This window comes from Capra hircus, chromosome 7, assembly GCF_001704415.2.
Source record: "Capra hircus breed San Clemente chromosome 7, ASM170441v1, whole genome shotgun sequence".
NCBI lineage: Eukaryota > Metazoa > Chordata > Mammalia > Artiodactyla > Bovidae > Capra > Capra hircus.
Genome location: NC_030814.1, coordinates 56,411,747 through 56,434,572, shown reverse-complemented (window position 1 = coordinate 56,434,572; position 22,826 = coordinate 56,411,747). Strand labels below are relative to the sequence as shown.

The following is a 22,826-nucleotide window of genomic DNA, read 5'->3' as shown; positions in this document are numbered from 1 at the left end:
TCTCTGCAGGGTTATATCTAGCTCTGTCCATATTTCTTCCAGTAGCTGGGTAGTATGTGGCTTTATGAGCATGTATCTTCTGGCCACTGGGGTCATCACCGTCAGCTGCCAAGTTATTTCTAATTTTAACCATGTTCATGAGGTAGGGAAGCAAAGTAGTCTTTGTCCAGAGCAGAAGTTCGTCAATGCCTAGAACATGACCATGTTCACAAACCTAACCTTAAAATTTCCAAATTTGGAATTCATCTCAGCAACTCCCCAGAGCACTGTCCACAACTTCCGTTCTTTTTCTCCCAAACTTCCTTGACTATTATCCCTGTGCAAGAATCCTAGCCACCTCTCAAAAGAAGAACCAAAAGGCTTCAACTGACTATTGAGTCATGTTATGGACATTTAGGAAGCATCCTTAAGTATAGAAAATAATTTCCCCTCTGACAAATACTTGCCAGTAGGTTCTATTCTGACTACTGTAAAAAGGAATGAACATCCTCCCCTATACATGAAAAGGTGCCCAGCACCACTAGTCATTAGGGAAATGAAAGTAAAAACTGCAGTGAGATACCATTTCATATCCAGAATGGCAGTAATTAAAAAGACAATAATAAATGTTGGTAAGGACCTGGAGAAATTGGAACTTTCATATGTCACTGGTGGGAATGTAAAGTGGTCCAGCACTTTTAGAAAGCAGTTTGGCATTTCTTCAAAAAGTTAAGCATAGAGTTACCGTATAACCTAGCACTTCTAACCTTGGGCACATAATGAACAGAAATGAAAATATATGTTCACACAAAGATTTGTACACCAGTGTGTTCCTAGTAGCATTATTCATAATAGTCAAAAAGCAAAAATGGTAACTGATGAATGGATAAATGAAATGTGGTATATCCAGGCAATGAAATGTTATTTAGTCATAATATGGAGTAAAGTGTATTGATGCTGCATTGTAGAAAAATCTGGAAAGCATTATACTAAGTGAAAGAAACTAGATACAAAGACCACATGTTATATGATTGCTTGTACATGGAATGTCCAGAATAGGCAAATCTATAGAAACAGAAGATAGATTTCTGGTTTCTAGGAGCTGAGGGAGGAGAGAAATAGAGAGTTACTGTTAATGTGTATAAGGATTTTCATGGGAGTATTGAAAATGTTATGTAGAGAATGGTGATTAATTCATGACTTTGAAATATACTAGAAATTAATGAATTGTAAGTTTTAAATGAGTGAACATTACAGTATGTGAATATCTTAGTGAGTTATCATTTTGAAAAAATGTTGCTTTGATTTCAGTAGATATTTAGACTATGTATTATAGTTTGCCATAAAATTTGAGAAAACTCATTGGTATGAGTTGAGCTTCCTTTGGAAGAATGATCCTTTTCTGAGTCAGAAAGCTATATACAACACAATGTACAGAGTAAACACTTGGTTCCTACTAGAAGAAACAAGGGATTGAATTAGTAGACTCTTTGTAGCTTTAAGAGAATAAGAACAATGATTTGTATAGCAAGTGCTCTCCAGGAAGAAAAACATCATTTCCCCCCCTTTTCTGGTACTTTATTTACTATCCTAGAGATAGTAAGTGTGTTTAGTAATAAGTACCACAAAGTGATATGTACACATGTAAGAGCTAAAGCTGGTTCTGTTTGTGAAAAGAAGTTTGGGGAAATTACCGTTCCTTTTTGGTTTGATTTGGGGAATTTTCAGTGATTTTTAAAGGATTTTTTTTCTTCATTGGACCTATATTCAACCATCTACATTAAGAACTGGAGAGATTCCATTTGGATGAGATCCAAGATGAGTTCAAGTTCTGCTCAGTTCTCCTGTTTTACAAGCGTATTTCTTGCCCTGGGATGACAACAGATCATTTATAAATATTTACTTTCCTTCTTCCTACCATTCCCTTCTCCACTCGGATCACTGGTTTGTAGAACATCTTGTCCTGATATCCTAAGGAGGTCAAAGATTCTTAAAGATTACCACGCACATCTTATCATTGGGTAATCAGAGCATGGGAATGAATTTTGTTGGGTTTTCAGCCTTGTTGCCAGGTTGGCAGTTGGTTCTGCATTGTGGAAAAGTTGGTGCTACTTGTCATTTTTTTCTGAGTGACAAGAGGGTGTTTTGGAGCAGATGGAGAACCTGTCACCGCCTGCTGGTTTACGGCAGAGAGGGTGGGTCTTCCACGTTAGTGCTTTTCCCTTAGATACCTTCTTTGTCCTTGGCTATTTTAATTTTTCCCCTGGTCAGTTTTGCTTTTTTCCCCTTTTTCTAGTCATCTGAGCAGACTTTTATTCTTCCTTTTAACTCAGAGTCACTTTATTTTTTTAAAATTTTTTTATTTTTCAGAGTCACTTTTAAGGCAGTTAAGGTTGTACTGGCTCTGGAGTGAGTCTCCCACATATTAGCTCTGCAGCTTTGGTCAAGATAGTTAGCTTTGCCAAATCTGTTTCTTCTTGTATAATTTTGGGCTCACGATAGTACCAACCTAGAGGACTTGCTGGGATTAAACAAGGTGAGCTGTGTGAAGCACTTACCTGACATTTATTGAGCACTTAATTTATGCTTTATGAAGGAGACCAGCACACAGTTAGTCCTAAAGCTCCTGACAATAGCAAAACAAGTTAAAGTTTGCCTGGTTACTCCTTCAGTAAAGTACTCATCACTCTGTGCTGCATTTCTTCTGCTGTTAATAGACAATAACCTTGCAGAGAGTTACCATGAAAATTAAATGAGATAATATGTGCAAAGCACTTTGAACTATACCTGGCATATGCTAAGCTCTCCGTGAATGCTAGCAGTTTTATATCTTGAATCATTCCTGTACTTTCAGTGGAAAAAAAAGAAAAGAATCCTTAGCAACACCATGGGACTGAGTCATGCTGGGTTGGTCAAGCCCTGTTCAGAGTTGGTATGTGTGCGGCCAGCACCTTGACTGCCTTCTTCTTTCTCTTTCAGCTGCGCAGTTGGACAGCATTGGCTTCAGCATCATCAAGAAATGCATCCATGCTGTGGAAACCAGAGGTAAAATAGTTCAGCAGATGGCATTGTTCTCAGCAAAGGTCACACATCTGGTGAGGTGGCAGACCTGCTACCTGCTGTTTGCCAATCTCTAGTGACTCATTCACTCTCCAGATGCCACTGGCAGTGTGTTTCCACAGCTTGTGTTGTTCTGAAGCACAAGGGCTCTCAGCTGATTTGATTCATTTGGTGTCATTAACCTTTTCAGCTAATCAGAAGACTGTTTTAAATACATACATATCAAATACATAGAATTATAAGGAATCTAGTTACTGATGTGTGTTAGTCACTCAGTCATGTCTGACTCTTTGTGGACCTATGGACTGTAGCCCACCAGGCTCCTCGGTCCAGTGAATTCTGCAGGCAAGAATACTGGAGTGGCTAGCCATTCCCTTCTCCAGTAGATCTTCCCAACCCAGGGATCAAATCCAGGTCTCCTGCATTGCAGGCAGATTCGTTACCATCTGAACCACCAAGGAAGCTACTGAAGTTACTGAAATTCAGCTAAAATACTAAAACCCATGGTTGTGATATAATAATATATGCAATTCTTTGTTTACACATCAGATTCCAGCAGTGGGTCTGATAGCTAGCATAATTCAGAAATAGTTCAAGATGTCAGTGACAGTTGTAACATGTTAGGAAAATATCTTTGGTTTTCAACCAAGTTGCATGTACTGCTAAAGCTGTGATTTGTTGCTTATATTGTAATGGAAGAAAATGTTTAATTTCAATTATAGGTTAGTGGAGATAAAGCTGTGATTGTTTTTCTAAGTTGATAGACACCCTGAATTCTCTAGTGGGCCTCTTGGGGTTGTGGACCCCAGGTTAGGAATCCTGCCCAGGGCACTATCTAGGTAAGGAGAAAGGGTCAGGCCCCTGGTTTCCTGCATTGGTGCTGAAGTCACACGTTGACCTTTCCTGGGTCCATAGGGGCAGCACTTTGAGGTCAGAGAAGCTGGTTCATCAGTGGTCTCTGTCCCAGAGGAGACAGCCGCAGAGGAGATTCCTCAATTCTGGCAGTTTCAAGCTTTGAGTATGTTGTCTGTTATATTCCTGAGGAAAGCTGATTGTGGTCTTTCCACTGGATTTGATTTGAACCATTGTCAAAGATGGTAATCTTATTGATTTTCCAACCTCTCAACCCTCCAGCCCTTTTGTCTGAGGAAGTTCTGTCTTCTAAAACAGGATCCTTAACTCCTACAAGTTTAGCAATACAAGCATTTTATTAAAGGCTTTGAAGCATTGAGTAGAGGGGGAGAAAAAAAAACAAAATGAAACTAACTAACCATATAAACTTCTACTCCTGTGCATCTAGTCCAAATCTATTCTTTCCAAAGTAATCATTATAATGTGGGCTATTTTTTTTTAAGTTTGCTTATTTCTGCTATACCTTCTTTTAATAAAGAGTTACAAAGATGTGTAAAACATAGCCAGAGAATATAAAATAGAAGAAGATGAGATTTCTGGAAATTGATCTTGAGGAAATAAGGTCATGGACCAGGTTGAGCCATAAAGATGTTTATACAGTATTGCTAAGGTAAGAAACAAAACAAAAAACAGAAATTGGCCAAATGTCTCAAAAATTGGTTAAACCGAGAATGTGCTACATCCATGCAGTAAAACACTCTGAATCACTAAAAATGCAGTAGAAATATATTTATTGAAACCTAAGGTTTTCCTTAATGTATATTAAGTGAAAAATGCTAGTTATGAACCAGCCTGTCCACTCTGAACCCATTTGGGGGACGGCAAGGAGAGGAAGGATCATGCCTGCGTGGACAACTTGTGTTGTGAGTGGCAGTTTCTGGTGTCCTTCACTGTCTTCCTTGGATTTGTCTATTTTCCATAACTGCACTTTTGACACTTTTTAAAGTGTGTTACTAAGGTAATTTTTCAATAGGCGTTTTGATTTGCTTGTCATTTTAAAGGAATGAGAAATAAGAGGTACAGGGTTCAGTTCAGTTCAGTTGCTCAGTCATGTCTGACTGTTTGTGACCCCATGGACTCCAGCACACCAGGATTAACAAGGGCGAAAGTATAAAAATGGAGCCAAAAGTGAGCTCCCCTCCCCTCCCCTCCATGATGAAGTTCAAGTTTCTGCAGAGGTAGACCAGCCCCTTTGTCTCTCAGTTTTCGGCCACCAAAACTGAGAGGAACATCTCCTAATCATTTAAACTCCTTCACAGTCTGTGTGATGAATGCAAACCCATAGCTCAAGAGGTGACTTTTTCTGATGTAAAACCAGAAAATATGTGCAGTGATTAGTAGAGGAAGAAGAGGGTCACCAATTGGTTTGATCTTTCAGCCTCCATCTCCTCGTCCCCACCCCCTCTAAAAAGAGAATGAATGTGATATATTTTAACATCAAAAGAAGGTTTAACACAAAGAGGAAACAAGGACAGTGTGAGTTAAACGCCATTTTCGCATAAATGCTTGGGAGGCCGTGGGTTATCTCCCTACTGCGGTGCGTGTATGTACACACCACCACCATTGGTGGTGACCAGAGGTGAGTGAACAGACCTCATGCATGCTGAGGTGTGTCAATCATCCACTAGGAGCTGGAAGTGTGTGAAGCTCTAGGAAAGCACAGAGACAGAAGGCGTGGAGACATTGCAGAAAGGATAAGCCCTTCAAGCCCCCACAGCCCTGAATAATGGTTCTGCTACTCAGTAACTTGAGGCCCATCCCTCAGGAGACCTGGGGTCTCCTAGCCCATGAACCATGCAGGATGATGTACATGCTTTTATAGTCCATTTGAGCTGTAAAATCTTACCGTTCTGGACTACTTCCTTTTGTTTATTAGCTCCATTTCTATAAAGGCCTTGTTAAAAACACTGCAGAGTCAGCCTTTTCCCAAATTTCTTTCAGGAAATTTTGTTTTGGTCCCAAAGTAGTGGCCCTGATGAATACTCTGTTCATTCTGTCCTATATTGTAGACTTACCTAGGTACTGGGGATATAATGGTGAAGAAGGTAGACTCACTGTACTTAAAGTTTACGTGACAACTGTGGGGGGAAAGCAAACAAGAAATTGAATAATAAAGATGATTTCAGATACTGTTTACTATAAGGAAAAGAAAACTGGTTAAGGCAGTGGTGAATAGTATTAGTCATGGGATTTTTTGACCGAAAAAATTGCATGTAAGCTGAGACTCAGTGGTGAAAAGATCTGGGAGAAGAATGCTCCAGGTAGAGGGAATCCTGTGCAGAGGCTGTGGTTTGAGGGCATGAGCTTTGCATATTGGAGTAACAAGAAGGCACACATGGCTGGAGGAGCATAAAGGTGTCTGATAAAGCAGTCAGAGATGGGCTGTGCTCAACTGTGTAGGGCCTTACAGGCCATGGTCAGTTTTGATTTGATCCAAATGCAGTGGGAAGTCATTGGAAGATTTTAAGAAAAGAGATGATTTGAACTGACTGACACTTTGAAAAGCTCCTTTTGGGTACTAAGTGGAGGATGATCATCAGGGGAATAAGAAGCGACAGGAGACCAGTTAGTTGAGAAGTGTCAGATATAATGGGCTTGGGACCAGTAGGAAAAAAGTCATTTCACCACGTCATGCCACTTGGTCTGGATGTAAAGGATGTGGTGAGTGGTGATCTAATCCTTGCAGTTCAATGAACAAAGTTCTGAGGCTGGTTAGTTTTGGTTCTTTGTTTGGGTGTTTGAAGGTGAACCCCTTCTAGCCTATTTTCATGTTTCCTTGGGTTCAATAAAGGTGGTCGACTTTTTTCTTTATAAAGAAATTTGCACCACAGATGAATGAATTGTCTAATTTCTCAGCCTTAGCTGATAACATTGTCCAAAATATAAAATGCCCCAACACCTCAGTATTTGCATTCTGTATGCAAAAATAGGTTATAAAGTGTTTATCCTTGTCTGTAGTGTGAACTTATTTTATCGTTTCATTTTTTACTTTTTAAATGAAAAAACTAGTTAAATATGACATATGGAGACGTGTATATTTCACATCTTTCAAAACTCTTCAAATGCTACCTTGGTTTTGTGCCCCTGTGATGACTGAACTAACACAAGGGCTGAAGTGTGCAGCACACCCATGAAATCCTAGACAGCTGTACCAAATCCCACTCCTTCGCTAAGAGCAGAGCTGAGTGACAGGGAATTTTAATTAGAGAAGCTTTTAGAAGTCCTGAGAAAATGAAAAAAGTGCATTTGGCTAGGCTGGCCTGACTGGTGTTCTGACGTGCCTCTAATTAAATCTTCACTGTTTCTCTTCTCAGGGATCAATGAGCAAGGGCTCTACCGAATTGTGGGGGTCAATTCCAGAGTGCAAAAGCTGCTGAGCGTCTTGATGGGTGAGTGCAGGGGCTCTGCCAGGCAGTTCCCAAGGGTTGAAGGGGGAGCCTCCTGAGAAGGAATTCGAGTGTCCAAGAGGTAATTCCCAGATATCAAGTGTCCTACTCACCAGTGATCATGGCCTCAGGTGCTACTGGAGGAGATAACTGAGTGGGATTAGACAAAACAAAAAATGGCAGGTCCACAGCGGCACACCCTCTCTGCCTGTAGAGTTGGTTGCCACCAGTCCAAGTGGTGCTCCACTGCGCATGCGACTGCCACACCCTCCTCTGTCTTTAATAGCTCATGATACTCCCTTTGTCCTCTTTGAAGACCAGCATTTCACGGGCACACCCATTTTCCCTGAGAAAGCTCATCCTTCTAGCTTGCAGAGAACTTCAGATCTCATGTTCCCAGTGACTGAGAAGGTGTCATCCTGTGACTTCCAGATAAATGTATAGAAGCAGATAAGTCTTCTGATCCTCTTTGCTTCTAGACTTCAACCTAGTCTCTGTCATTTGAGCAACAGAACCTCCTTTGCAGCTGGCTGGTATAAATATAAAACCACTATCTCTAAATGTGCAGCATTTGAATCAAAAAGCCCTGAGCCAATGAGCCAAATTTGCCTAGGCTGCAGATTTCCTGTATTTTTAGATATGAATGCAGGCAGCCTCAGTGAGTCACATGGCTCTAAATGGCAAACGGATCAGATTTCACAGATTGGTGGCTCTTACTCATCCCCATGGAAGTCCAGCCATGCTCTGTTAGAGATAGACTTGCTCAGGATCCACGCTCAGTGTTTTGGGCAGGGACACTTCTCTTTGTTAGTACTTGTCATTTCTTTTTGCCATCCCAGTTTCTGAAAATAATTTTTATGTGTGAAGAAAACACTTCTTTCATATTGATCAGGAAAATTCTCTTTTCTTCTCACCTCTTTTAAGCAAAACTCTAATATATGATAGTTGCCGTGAGATCTATTGTTGGAAACTATGATTCTTTGTGAGGTACTCTTGCACTGAGAATCTAATTTTAGATTAGAGATATAGCTAGTGTTTTTTTTTGTTTGTTTTTAAACTAGACTTTTTATTTTGAGATAATTGTAGATTCACATGCAGTTACAAGACATAGAGCAATCCTGGGTACTTTAACCCACTTTAACAGTAGATTGTAATACAGTATCATAGCCAAGATACTGATGTGATCAAGATACAGAACAGGTCAGTCACCACAAGGATCCATTTTATAGCTGCCCTCATCTGTCTCATCTCTCACCTCAACCCCATCCTTAACTCCTGGCAACCACTAATCTGTTCTCTGTTTCTGTGATTGTTGTCATTTTGAAGCAGGTGTTAGTCGTATCCAACTCTCTGCATTCCCATGGACCGTAGCCGGCCAGGCTTCTCTGTCCATGGGATTCTCCAGGCAAGAATACTGGAGTGGGTAGCCATTCCCTTCTCCAGCGGATCTTCCAGACCCAGGCCTCCTGCATTGCCAGAAGATTCTTTACTGTCTGAGCCGCCAGGGAAGCCCCAAAAATAAGAATGAAGGTGTCATTTCAAGAATTTTATTTACATGGAATCATACACTGTTTGCCCTTTGGGATTGGCTTTTTTTCAGTCAGCAAAATTCCTCTGACATTTGTTCAAGTTGCCTTGTGTATCAAGAGTTCTTTTCTTTTGCTGAGTAATATTCCATGGTGTAGATGTACCTGAGTTTGTTTAGCCAATCACCCAATGAAGGATGACTGGATTGTTTCTACTCTGTGGGTGAATAAAACAGCTATACAGGTTTTTGTAAAGTGTATAAAATTACAAAGTAATGAAGATTAACTTGTTTCTATAGGATAAATGCCCAAGAGTGCAGTTGCTGGATTGTACAGTAATATGGTTAATTTTTGAAAAGTTCTAATGTAAGAAAGAATGAAGAGTCTAACAGGTATCTATCCTTAGTCTTTCATTTCCAATCAGAGCTACATACATTTGTGGAGTGTCTGCTCTCTGAAGGAGATGGTCAGGTGCTAGAGGTGAAACTTTGTAGAGTCATTCCTTGTTCACAGAGTATCCAGTTAGGGGGCAGTTATGCTTGCATATGAAAGTTGTTATGTAAGATATGATGCTGGTGCCCAGTGGGAGCTGGGTCTGAAGGTCTGAGTATTGGAGGGAGAACAGAAGTATAATTCAGCTTCAGGAAACGTTATAAACTAAGAGTATTGATTTCATTATTATTATTTTAATATCTGAAAATACTTAAGACTGGAACAGGAGAATTAAAGCTGGAAATCTGAGATAACCCCTTTGATTGAGGAACTCGAGTGTTGTTCTGAGGAGTTCAGGGTTTTTTTTTTCTCTGTAGGAAGTAAGATGCTATTAAATTTTCAAAGTAGTGGAGTTGTTTGTGTGAGTACTCTTTTTACACAAAACTGTCAAGAAGACAGTTCAGAATAGGCATTTATTTGCTCACAATATTGGTGAGTCCAAGATGGCAGAAGCATGGCATGGCCTGTGGCTCCACATTTGCTGCAGCCTTTCCCATTTCTTTTTTCTGGTGTCTCATTATCTGTGAGCCCTTGTCTTCCTGTATTCTCTGCAGGAAGGTTAATAGACAAACCAGCCTCAGTGGTCCTTGGAACTTGCATCAGTGAGTGGAGAGTGTCTTTCTTGATCTTTTTGACGGAAGGTCCCAAGGATGGACTTTCACTGATCCATATGGGGCCATCCATGTGATTCATTTCACAGTCTTCAGGCCAGTTGCATGACCTATAGCAGATAGATCCCAATGGCCTGGATGCTTTGCTTGTCTCTGATCCCACACCACCTCTGGGAGGTTGGTGGGTATGCAGGGGTGGGGTGGGAAGGTAGGTTAGTCCATAGAATCCTGGGGACTGAGCAGGATTATTAATAGAGTGATGGGGGAGTGCCTTCTGGAATAATGCTTCTGGGTGATTTTTTTTTTTTTTAAGTATATGGTTAACATAGATGTAACTTGATCAGAGGCTAGTTTTAGGTGAATAATGCTGGCAGCAATGTGGAGCATGCATGTGATCTTGGAAACACATGGAGGAATAAGACAGTTGGGATAGATTAGGCAGAGCATACATGACCAACTGCTGAACCAGAGAGCTGCTCTGAGGTCAGGAAGAAAGCACAGCCTCAAAAGGACTGGAGAAAGAGAATCAACAGGACCTTGTAACCAACTAAATACAGGGGAGTCAAAGGGGCAGAGAGATTTCAGAGACAGCAGATGATTGTGTAAGATGACACTAATGAAAAGAAATACGACATTTTAGACGGAGTTGCTAATTTAAAAGAGAACCAACCATCTTAGCTCACGTGTGCTAAGCAAAGAGTGGTATGAAAAGATCTTGTTTTTATCACTTCACTTAGTGACCTTTGAACAAGATATTTGTCCTGTTTGCTTCGTCAGTTTTCCTAGGGACAGACAAAATAATCATGAACATCTGAGAAATGTCATGAGAAACTAATAACCAACAGCTGAAAGTCACAAGGCCAGCTGTCTCTGCCAGGAGGACATTACAGATAGACTGGATTCCAGACTGAGGTTCAACCAGAGCTGAGAGGTGACCACAGTGCAAGATCTAATCAAAAGTGTTGAGAAGGATATCTGAGATTCTCACTGTCAACTAAGTTGAACAGTTTGGCTCTTGGAACTGAGGGATTACCCATTAGGCCAGAGAAATTCCAGACCTGAAGGCAGAGCTGTGTCTCCCTTCATCTTCATCAGTTCTTCATACTTGTACTAGACTGGGTTAGCCAAGAGTGTAAAAAAATATAACTCTTATACTCCAAAACCTCTCCCTGACACAGCTGGGCTGAGTATGAGCCATTCAGTCACTATTCCTTCATTCTGTATTCACTGGATGCTGTATTATGTACCAGGTACTAAGATTTGGATTACTGGTCAGAGTCTCTCAAAGTGGAAGAGTACGTTTTTATTATTGAAAATGAGAGTTAGAATTAAGCAAAACCAGAAGCTTCCTTTGGTTGCTTCAAGTTGGGGGATGTTAGGTGGGAGGAGGAATGGAAGAGCCACACTTTGAAAACATTGTATTTCGCAGAATCGAGTTTCTAAAGAATGCTTGCCAGAATTTCTCACAGCATATGCTGTGTGGCCTTCTGCTAGTGTCATCCCAAGAGCTGCCCTTGATCCCTGTCTTTGAAGAGTGTCAAGAGGAAGCCGATTTACAGCTTCTCAGAAATGGAGTGGCTTCCATGTGTGTCCTGTTTGGTTTTTTCCTCCCCCTGAATGTTAAGTGAAGGTAAATCTTTCTAAAGTTAGATTCAGCATTTAAAAAACATAGATAGCTCTGTCTGTGCATGTTCAGTATACGTCTGTCTCTTCATGTACAGATTTTAAAAACCTTTTTTCTGATTAAAAGTCATAGTAGCAAAGAAGAAATAAAAGTCTTTCAGACTATAGATAGTCTTTATTGACTATTTTCCTGGTAGGCTGCAGTCCATGGGGTCGCTAACAGTCAGACACGACTGAGCCACTTCACTTTCACTTTTCACTTTCATGTATTGGAGAAGGATATAGCAACCCACTCCAGTGTTCTTGCCTGGAGAATCCCAGGGACTGCGGAGCCTGGTGGGCTGCCATCTATGGGGTCACACAGAGTCGGACACAACTGAAGTGACTTAGCAGCAGCAGCAGCAGCATTGACTATTTTATCATATTTCTGTCACCTTTCAAATGCAGTGTCCCATCATATAACAAGAAATGCTTAGAAATCACATGGTGCATATATGCTGCTTTTTAGCAATCTTCTTTCGCATAACAGTATAATGTCTATTTTCTGTTATATTCTTCTAAAGTGTAGTGGGTTTTTTTGGGTCACATATGTACAGATATACTATAACATTTTAATTAGATGTTAACCTCTTCTCAGATCTGTAGATTACTTTCAGTTCTTCATGATTCTAGAAAGTGCTCAGGTGAACATCCCCACAAAAGCAGGATAGCATGTTATGAGCATGCCTTTTGGAGTTGAGCAAGTTATAATTAAACTGCTTGTCCACTTGACTTTACACAAATTATTTAAGCCCATCTAGTCTTCTGTCTCATTATCTGTAATAATAGCCTCTGCCTCTGTAATAAAGAGAGGATTAAAGAAAAGATACATGTGGGTTGCTGAGTCCAAAGCCTCTACATGTTAGTCAATAAATGTTAGCTGTTGTTATTTTAAATTTTATATGCATATTTAATTATTTCCTTAGAGTTTATTTTAAGACATTGAATTTCTAGGTCAAGGTATGCACATGTTTTTAAGGCCTTTAATTGATATTCCCAAACTTGCTGTCAGAGTATCCTTTACCACATACCATTCTCTGTTACTTTTTTGCATATAAATTATAAGTATTTAAAAAAATATTCTGGGTGAGATTGGCTTTTTTTTTCTAGGTTTCTTGCTGATATTTATTCTTAAGTGAATTGCCTATTTGTGTTGTCAGCCAGTTTTCTATTGATGTATTCATCTTTCAATTTTAAGACATTCTTATATATGGAAGTTATGTTACCAATATTTTCTTTCAGATATAATTTATTTTGAACTTTATATGGGTACTTTTGTTTTTGTTTTGTCTTATGAATGTTTATAATATTTTTATGAAGTCCTAGTCGTTTTCATAGATGGATCGTGCCCAAAAGACCTTCCCCATTCTAGGACTGCAAAAACTTTGTTTTCCTTAAAAGCCATCTGGAATGTATCCATGAAAAATGAAAACTAGCCCTACTTTTCCTCAAATACTTACCCAGTTGACAAATAACCATATGTCAATGAGGAGGAAAATTTTCCCTTTCTGTTATTTAATTTTTTTAAAGATGCTTTTTTTCATGTGAACCTTGTTTGAAGTCTTTATTACATTTGTTATAATATTGCTTCTGTTTGATATGTGTTTTGGTTTTTTTGGCTGAGAGGCATGTGGGATCTTAGGTCCCTGACCAGGGATCAGACCCACACACCCTTAATCACTTAAGTCTTAACCACTGGACTGCCAAGGAAGTCCCTCCATTGCTTTAAATATCACCATCTAGTCCTTCTCTTACACATATTGGAGTCCAGTGAAGGAGTTTTCACACACGGTTTCCTAAAGAAAAGCAAATTCTCTTTCTGTTTGTTATTCTTCAATTCTTAATATTTTAAAAACATAATTATCTTCATTTTTCATTTTTCTAATGTTGTTTTCTGTCTTGATTCTTTGCATCATAAGCAAACATTCTAAAATTTGCACCTCATATCCATGCCATTTGTTTTAATTTCTTTGGGGCTGTTTTTTTTTTTTTGCTCTTTATAATGCACATTTTAATTTGGTAATTGAATTATCAGTGTTTTTAACTGACTTATTTTAACTCCTTTCATTTCTACCTTTCTGCCTTCTACATTTCACCTTTATTATTTCAGTGTTTTTTTTTTTTTTGCTTTGATGTCTTATTTCACAGCATCCATATTTTTCTGAATTTTATTTATATGTAGAACAGATGCTTTGTGAAATGTTTTTGAGTGCTTTGGTTTCTGTGTTTTATGTGAACAAGTATTTTATCAGCTTTTTAATCTTCTTTTTAAATCCACCTGAACACAGAGTGGTTTATAAACGTTTGCAATTGAATTCATTGTGAGTAGACTCTCCTTATCCTGCTGCTGTTTTCATGATTCCTATTAGAATCATCCTGTCACATGAAATTAGAGCACTATTATACATGATTCCATCCACGTTTCTGGTACTCTGAAATTTTTCATTTAGTGTGGACCTACCTATACTCCTGAAAAGGTTTCTCCTGGTTCTGGTTGGTCATGGTTGTGGGTGAAGTGGAGTTACTTCCTGGTTAATCTGAAGTATGCTGTGGTTATTCATTTGTCATTCTCCTATTTGTTCTAGAACTTTCCCCTCCTGAATTCACTTCCCTTTGTATAAGCAGACACACCTCCACTTCTGTCACAGTCTCATCTCACTGCCTGGATTGCAGTCTCAACACTGAGCTGTGCTGTGGTGGGATGGGTGCAGTGCAGCATGTCCCCCTTCCGTGGAATAGCATGGGCTGTACCTCAGAGCAGGCAGAAAGCAGTTACCCATCACATAGTTCCCTAATGTGGGTCTTCCTCTGGGCTTCTCCTGAACACTGCCTGGTGGATGATCCTCTAGGGACAAGTAGAATGTTGAGTGAGCCTTATTTTCTGTGTTGTTGAAACTGTATGTCTGTGTGTGTGTGTGTGTGTGTATCTTTATAGTTTCTCACAGTGGTGTTGAGGGAATACAAGTTTAGTGTTGCTGTTTTTTTTTTTTTCTTATCCTGTGACTTTATCCTGTTTTGTCTTTTGGGTTTGTTTTTTTTTTAACTAACATTTAAGGTCAGTGCTACAAAGAAATCATGGAAGGTTTGAATTGCTATGCTTTAAAGATTCAGGTCACAGTAGTGTGCCTCACTCACTGATCTCTGGTCCAACCATGAACCGTCCTTCTGGCTCCTCTGGGGCCTTTTTTCTGTGACTTTCCTTTCTCACACCCTTCACAGAGTGTCATAAATAAAAGCAAGCAAAGCTTCTTTCTGAAGAAATGCTGAAGTAACAGATATGCTTATGACAACTTCTAAGATGTAAAGGCTTGCAGAAACGGCCCCAAATCTTTGAAGACTAGCAGAGAAGAAGCCCTGACATTGTGCACTTCCAGTTTTACTTACCAGTAAAGGACAGCAGACAAATGCTGACCAGAACCGGGAGCTAGTATACTGTTTGGATGGAGGATTGACCCATCTGAGAGCTAGTAAGGGCACTGTTCACCACAGTCCCAAGTTCCTAGAGAATGGAGGCCACAGATGGACACTCCCCTTCTTCTCTGCTCTTCCCACCGTCACCTTTGCTTACAGGGATGCTTCAGGCAGGTTCTCCTAAGACAGAGACAGAAGACAGCAATAGCATTTAGGTCTTAGAACAGATGTGGCTATAGATATTCTGGATTTTTAAGCTTTAGATATGGAAAATGATTAAAGTTTTTAAGAGGTACAGCTTTTATAATCAGAAAATAATTTGATAAATAGATTTGCTTATCAGGTTGCTAAGTATCGAATCTAGTCATTTTTTTAAAAATTTATTTATTTTACTTGGAGGCTAATTACTTTACAATATTGTATTGGTTTTGCCATATATCAACATGAATCTGCCACAGGTATACACGTGTTCCCAAACCTGAACCCCACTCCTCCCTCCCTCCCCATACCATCCCTCTGGGTCATCCCAGTGCATCAGCCCCAAGCATCCTGTATCCTGCATCGAACCTGGACAGGCGATTCATTTCTTATATGATATACATGTTCCAATGACGTTCTCCCAAATCATCCCACCCCCTCCCTCTCGCACAGAGTCCAAAAGACTGTTCTATACATCTGTGTCTCTTTCGCTGTCTCGCATACAGGGCTACCATTACCATTTTTCTAAATTCCATATATATGCGTTACTGTATTGGTGTTTTTCTTTCTGGCTTACTTCACTCTGTATAATCAGCTCCAGTTTCATCTACCACGTTAGAACTGATTCAAATGTATTCTTTTTAATGGCTGAGTAATACTCTATTGTGTATATGTACCACAGCTTTCTTATCCATTCATCTGCTGGTGGACATCTAGGTTGCTTCCATGTCCTGGCTATTATAAACAGTGCTGCGATGAACATTGGGGTACATGTGTCTCTTTCAGTTCTGGTTTCCTCAGTGTGTATGCCCAACAGTGGGATTGCTGGGTCATAAGGCAGTTCTGTTTGCAATTTTAAAAGGAATCTCCACACTGTTCTCCATAGTGGCTGTACTAGTTTGCATTCCCACCAACAGTGTAGGAGGGTTCCCTTTTCTCCACACCCTCTCCAGCATTTATTGCTTGTAGACTTTTGGATCACAGCCATTCTGACTGGCATGAAATGGTACCTCATTGTGGTTCTGATTTGCATTTCTCTGATAATGAGTGATGTTGAGTGATCTTTTCATGTGTTTGTTAGCCATCTGTATGTCTTCTTTGGAGAAATGTCTATTTAGTTCTTTGGCCCATTTTTTGATAGGGTTGTTTGTTTTTCTGGAATTGAGTTGCATAAGTTGCTTGTATATTTTTGAGATTAGTTGTTTGTCAGTTGCTTCATTTGCTATTATTTTCTCCCATTCTGAAGGCTGTCTTTTCACCTTGCTTATATTTTCTTTTGTTGTGCAGAAGCTTTTAATTTTAATTAGGTCCCATTTGTTTATTTTTGCTTTTATTTCCAATATTCTGGGAGGTGGGTCATAGAGGATCTTGATGTGATTTATGTCAGAGAGTGTTTTGCCTATGTTCTCTTCTAAGAGTTTTATAGTTTCTGGTCTTACATTTAGATCTTTAATCCACTTTGAGTTTATTTTCGTGTGCAGTGTTAGAAAGTGTTCTAGTTTCATTCTTTTACAAGTGGTTGACCAGTTTTCCCAGCACCACTTGTTAAAGAGATTGTCTTTAGTTCATTGTATGTTCTTGCTTCCTTTGTCAAAGATAAGGTGTCCATAGGTGCGTGGGTTTATCTCTGGGCTTTCTATTTTGTTCCATTGATCTATATTTCTGTCTCTGTGCCAGTACCATACTGTCTTGATGACTGTGGCTTTGTAGTAGAGCCTGAAGTCAGGCAGGTTGATTCCTCCAGTTCCATTCTTCTTTCTCAAGATTGCTTTGGCTATTCAGGTTTTTTGTATTTCCATACAAATTGTGAAATTATTTGTTCTAGCTCTGTGAAAAATACCGTTGGTAGCTTGATAGGGATTGCATTGAATCTGTAGATTGCTTTGGGTAGTATACTCATTTTCACTATATTAATTATTCCGATCCATGAACATGGTATATTTCTCCATCTATTAGTGTCCTCTTTGATTTCCTTCATCAGTGTTTTTTAGTTTTCTATATATAGGTCTTTAGTTTCTTTGGGTAGATATATTCCTAAGTATTTTATTCTTTTTGTTGCAATGGTGAATGGGATTGTTTCCTTAATTTCTCTTTCTATTTTCTCATTATTACTGTATAGAAATGCAAGGGATTTCTGTGTGTTAATTTTATATCCTGCAATTTTATTATATTCATTGATTAGCTCTAGTAATTTTCTGGTGGAGTCTTTAGGGTTTTCTGTGTAGGGGATCATGTCATCTGCAAACAGTGAGAGTTTTACTTCTTCTTTTCCAATTTGGATTCCTTTTATTTCTTTTTGTCTTCTAATTGCTGTGGCCAAAACTTCCAAAACTATGTTGAATAGTAGCGGTGAAAGTGGGCACCCTTGTCTTGTTCCTGACTCTAGGGGAAATGCTTTCAATTTTTCACCATCGAGGATAAGGTTTGCTGTGGGTTTGTCATATATAGCTTTTATTATGTTGAGGTATCTTCCTTCTATTCCTGCTTTCTGGAGAGTTTTTATCATAAATGGATGTTGCATTTTGTCAAAGGCTTTCTCTGCATCTATTGAGATAGTCATATGGCTTTTATTTTTCAATTTGTTAATGTGATGTATTACACTGATTGATTTGCGGATATTGAAGAATCCTTGCATCCCTGGGATAAAGCCCACTTGGTCATGGTGTATGATCTTTTTAATGTGTTGTTCGATTCTGATTGTTAGAATTTTGTTAAGGATGTTTGCATCTATGTTCATCAGTGATATTGGCCTGTAGTTTTCTTTTCTTGTGGCGTCTTTGTCAGGTTTTGTTATTAGGGTGATGGTGGCCTCATAGAATGAGTTTGGAAGTTTACCTTCCTCTGCAATTTTCTGGAAGAGTTTGAGTAGGATAGGTGTTATCTCTTCTCTAAATTTTTGGTAGAATTCAGCTGTGAAGCCTTCTGGACCTGGGCTTTTGTTTGCTGGAAGATTTCTGATTACAGTTTCAGTTTCCGTGCTTGTGATAGGTCTGTTAAGATTTTCTATTTCTTCCTGGTTCAGTTTTGGAAAGTTGTACTTTTCTAAGAATTTGTCCATTTCTTCCACGTTGTCCATTTTATTGGCATATACTTGCTGATAGTAGTCTCTTATGATCCTTTGTATTTCTGTGTTGTCTGTTGTGATCTCTCCATTTTCATTTCTAATTTTATTGATTTGACTTTTCTCCCTTTGTTCCTTGATGAGTCTGGCTAATGGTTTGTCAATTTTATTTATCCTTTCAAAGAACCAGCTTTTGGCTTTGTTGATTTTTGCTATGGTCTCTTTTGTTTCTTTTGCATTTATTTCTGCCCTAATTTTTAAGATTTCTTTCCTTTTACTAACCCTGTGGTTCTTCATATCTTCCTTTCCTGGTTGCTTTAGGTGTAGAGTTAGGTTATTTATTTTACTTTTTTCTTGTTTCTTGAGGTATGCCTGTATTGCTATGAACTTTCCTCTTAGCACTGCTTTTACAGTGTCCCACAGGTTTTGGGTTGTTGTGTTTTCATTTTCATTCGTTTCTATGTATATTTTGATTTCATTTTTTATTTCTTCTGTGATTTGTTGGTTATTCAGCAGCGTGTTATTCAGCCCGTATGTGTTGGAATTTTTAATAGTTTTTCTCCTGTAATTGAGATCTAATCTTACTGCATTGTGGTCAGAAAAGATGCTTGGAATGATTTCAATTTTTTTTGAATTTAGCAAGGCTAGATTTATGGCCCAGAATGTGATCTACCCTGGAGAAGGTTCTGTGTGTGCTTGAGAAAAAGGTGAAATTCATTGTTTTGGGGTGAAATGTCCTATAGATATCAATTAGGTCTAACTGGACTATTGTATCATTTAAAGTTTGTGTTTCTTTGTTAATTTTCTGTTTAGTTGATCTATCCATAGGTATGAGTGGGGTATTAAAGTCTCCCACTATTATTGTGTTATTGTTAATTTCCCCTTTCATACTTGTTAACATTTGTCTTACATATTGTAGTGCTCCTATGTTGGGTGCATATATATTTATAATTGTTATATCTTCTTCTTGGATTGGTCCTTTGATCATTATTTAGTGTCCTTCTTTGTCTCTTTTCACAGCCTTTATTTTAAAGTCTGTTTTATCTGATATGAGCATTGCTACTCCTGCTTTCTTTTGGTCTCTATTTGCATGGAATATCTTTTTCCAGCCCTTCACTTTCAGTCTGTATGTGTCCCTTGTTTCAAGGTGGGTCTCTTTCAGACAATATATATAGGGGTCTTGTTTTTGTATCCATTCAGCCACTCTTTGTCTTTTGGTTGGGGCATTCAACCCATTTATATTTATGATAATTATTGATAAGTATGATCCCCTTGCCATTTACTTTATTGTTTTGGGTTTGAGTTTATACACCCTTGTTTCCTGTCTAGAGAATATCCTTTAGCATTTGTTGGAGAGCTGGTTTGGTGGTGCTGAATTCTCTCCGCTTTTGCTTGTCTGTAAAGCTTTTGATTTCTTCTTCATATCTGAATGGGATCCTTGCTGGGTATAGTAATCTGGGCTGTAGGTTATTTTCTTTCATCACTTTAAGTATGTCTTGCCATTCCCTCCTGGCCTGAAGAGTTTTATTGAAAGATCAGCTGTTATCTTTATGGGAATTCCCTTGTGTGTTATTTGTTGTTTTTCCCTTGCTGCTTTTAATATTTGTTATTTGTGTTTGATCTGTTAATTTGATTAGTATGTTTCTTGGCATGTTTTGCCTTGGGTTTATCCTGTTTGGGACTCTCTGGGTTTCTTGGACTTGGGTGATTATTTCCTTCCCCATTTTAGGGAAGTTTTCAACTATTATCTCAAGTATTTTCTCACAGTCTTTCTTTTTGTCTTCTTCTTCTGGGACTCCTATGATTCGAATGTTGGAGCGTTTAACGTTGTCCTGGAGGTCTCTGAGATTGTCCTCATTTCTTTTAATTTGTTTTTCTTTTTTCCTCTCTGATTCATTTATTTCTACCATTCTATCTTCTACTTCACTAATCCTATCTTCTGCCTCCGTTATTCTGCTATTTGTTGCCTCCAGAGTGTTTCTGATCTCATTTATTGCATTATTCATTATATATTGACTCTTTTTTATTTCTTCTAGGTCCTTGTTAAACCTTTCTTGCATCTTCTCAATTCTTGTCTCCAGGCTGTTTATCTGTAATTCCCTTTTGTTTTCAAGATTTTGGATCATTTTTACTGTCATTATTCAGAATTCTTTATCAGGTAGATTCCCTATCTCTTCCTCTTTTGTTTGGTTTAGTGGGCATTTATCCTGTTCCTTTACCTGCTGGATATTCCTCTGTCTCTTCATCTTGTTTATTTTACAGAGTTTGGGGTGGCCTTTCTGTATTCTAGCAGTTTGTGGAGTTCTTTATATTGTGGAGTTTCCTCGCTGTGGGTGGGGTTGTATTAGTGGCTTGTCAAGGTTTCTTGGTTAGGGAAGCTTGTGTGGGTGTTCTGGTGGGTGGAACTGGATTTCTTCTCTCTGGAATGCAATGAAGTGTCCAGTAACGAGTTATGAGATGTCAATGGTTTTGGAGTAACTTTGGGCAGCCTGTGTATTGAAGCTCAGGGCTATGTTCCTGTGTTGCTGGAGAATTTGCATGGTATGTTTTGCTCTGGAACCTGTTGGCCCTTGGGTGATGCTTGCTTTCAGTGTAGGTATGAAGGTATTGATGAGCTCCTATTGATTAATGTTCCCTGGAGTCAGGGAATGTTCTCTGATGTTCTCAGGATTTGGACTTATGCCTCCTGCTTCTGGTTTTCAGTCTTATTTTTACAGTAGTCTCAAGACTTCTTCTGTACAGCACCATTGATAAAACATCTAGGCTAAAGATGAAAAGTTTCTCTACAGTGAGGGACACCCAGAGAGGTTCACAGAGTTACATGGAGAAGAGAAGAGGGAAGAGGGACTCAGAGGTGACCCGACTGAGATGAGGTGGAATCAAAATAGGAGAGAGCAAGCTAGCCAGTAATCACTTTCTTATGTGCACTCCACGGTCTGGACCACTCAGAGATGTTCACGGAGTTATACAGAGAAGAGAAGAGGGAGGAAGGAGACAGAGGTGGCCAGGAGGATAAAAGGGGGGAATGAAAAGGAGAGAGACAGATCCAGCCAGTAATCAGTCCCTAAGTGTTCTCCGCCGTCTGTAACACACAGAGATTCACAGAGTTGGGTAGAGAAGAGAAGGGAGAGGGAGGAGACAGAGTCGACCTGGTGGAGAAAAAGGAGAGTCCAAAGGGGGAGAGAGCAGTCAAGCCAGTAATCTCGCTCCCAAGTAAAAATGGGTACTGAAGATTGCATTCTTAAAGGTACAAGATTGATAACAAATACCAAAAAGCAAAGATTAAAAATCTAGAGTAGAGGTTGGAATTTCAAAAATACAATATTAAAGAAAAGAAGAAGAATAAAAAAAAAAAGGCACAAAAATTATTTAAAATATATATATATGAAGTTTGCTCTAAAAAATAGGGTCTTTTTTGGAAAAGTAATAGTAGGTTATAAAAATGAAAATTAAAGGAGTAATAGAGGACTTAAAATTTTGAAAAGTTAAAAAAAAAGAATGATCATAAAAATAGTAAAAATATATCTAGGACTTTCTCTGGTGGTGTGTGGGCAGTGTTGGGTCAGTTCATTTTCGGATAGTTTCTTGGTCCGGCTTATATTTCTCAAGATCTATAGGCCCCTTCCTATGTAGTCGGTACTAACGACAGGGTTTTAATCTATTGCACCTGTCACTTCCAAGGCGGTTCCCTCTATTTTAGCTTCTTCTATTTGCTGCTCTCTTCAGTGTCTGATTTCCACCCTGACACAAGGCGGGCGGTGGTGGACACTTTTTTAGGCTCACTTGTTTAGTTGCACTGTGGGGAGGGAGGGACGCTGCAGAAAACACTGGCGTGTGCTCGCAGTGCCTCAGCCACAATGGGCCTGCCCCAGCTCATGGCGCCTGTTCCCTCCCTGTCCACACTGCTCAGGCTCTAGGTTGCTCTGCCAGGAACCATCCGAGGCCAGCCCTGGGCTGCATGCGCTTCCCAGGTCTAAGCCGCTCAGGTTCAGGCACTCGGGTAGTCGTCAGAGGCGCAGACTTGGATGGGTCTGCATTTTGTGCCCTTCCCAGGTCCGAGCAGCTCAGGTGATGAGGTGTTTGGCAGGCGCAGTCGCTGAAACTTATCATCTCTCCCATCCCTGCCGCTCAGTTTTCTGCGTGTACAACCGGCGCACCTTCTCAGGCAGATGATGACTGTCCAGAACCCCATGAAGTCTTAGTTAGCAAAGAAGCCTGCTTGGAGTTTGGTAGATAATGTCTCTCTGAGGCTGCGATTGCCCCCTTCCGGCTCTGGCTGCCTGTCACTGGAGGGGGATGGTCTGCAGCCCGCAAGTTCAGTTCAGTCCTTTGTTCTGTGTGCAGTGCTGGCGGTGTCTTAGGTTACGGCTTTTCGCGTGGTAGCTATCCCACAGTCTGCTTTGCTAGCCCAAGTTAGTTCACTCTGATTACCCTCGGGGCATTCATGCCCAATGGCGTCTGCGCTGCTTCTCTGCTGGGGGAGTTACTGTTGGGCTTGTAATCTGTGGGTTTTAATTATTTATTTATT

At 39.6% G+C, this 22,826-nt stretch overlaps 1 protein-coding gene across 3 annotated transcripts in view; it reads left to right on the top strand.

Moving 5' to 3' along the window:
- Positions 1 to 22,826, top strand: part of ARHGAP26 (Rho GTPase activating protein 26) — a 481,157-nt gene that overhangs the window by 279,423 nt on the left and 178,908 nt on the right. For all 3 annotated transcript variants that reach the window (XM_018050208.1, XM_018050206.1, XM_018050207.1), the window contains exons 13-14: positions 2,959 to 3,024; positions 7,266 to 7,340. In XM_018050208.1, the coding sequence (XP_017905697.1) occupies positions 2,959 to 3,024; positions 7,266 to 7,340 (141 nt within the window). The remainder of the gene's footprint in view (positions 1 to 2,958; positions 3,025 to 7,265; positions 7,341 to 22,826) is intronic.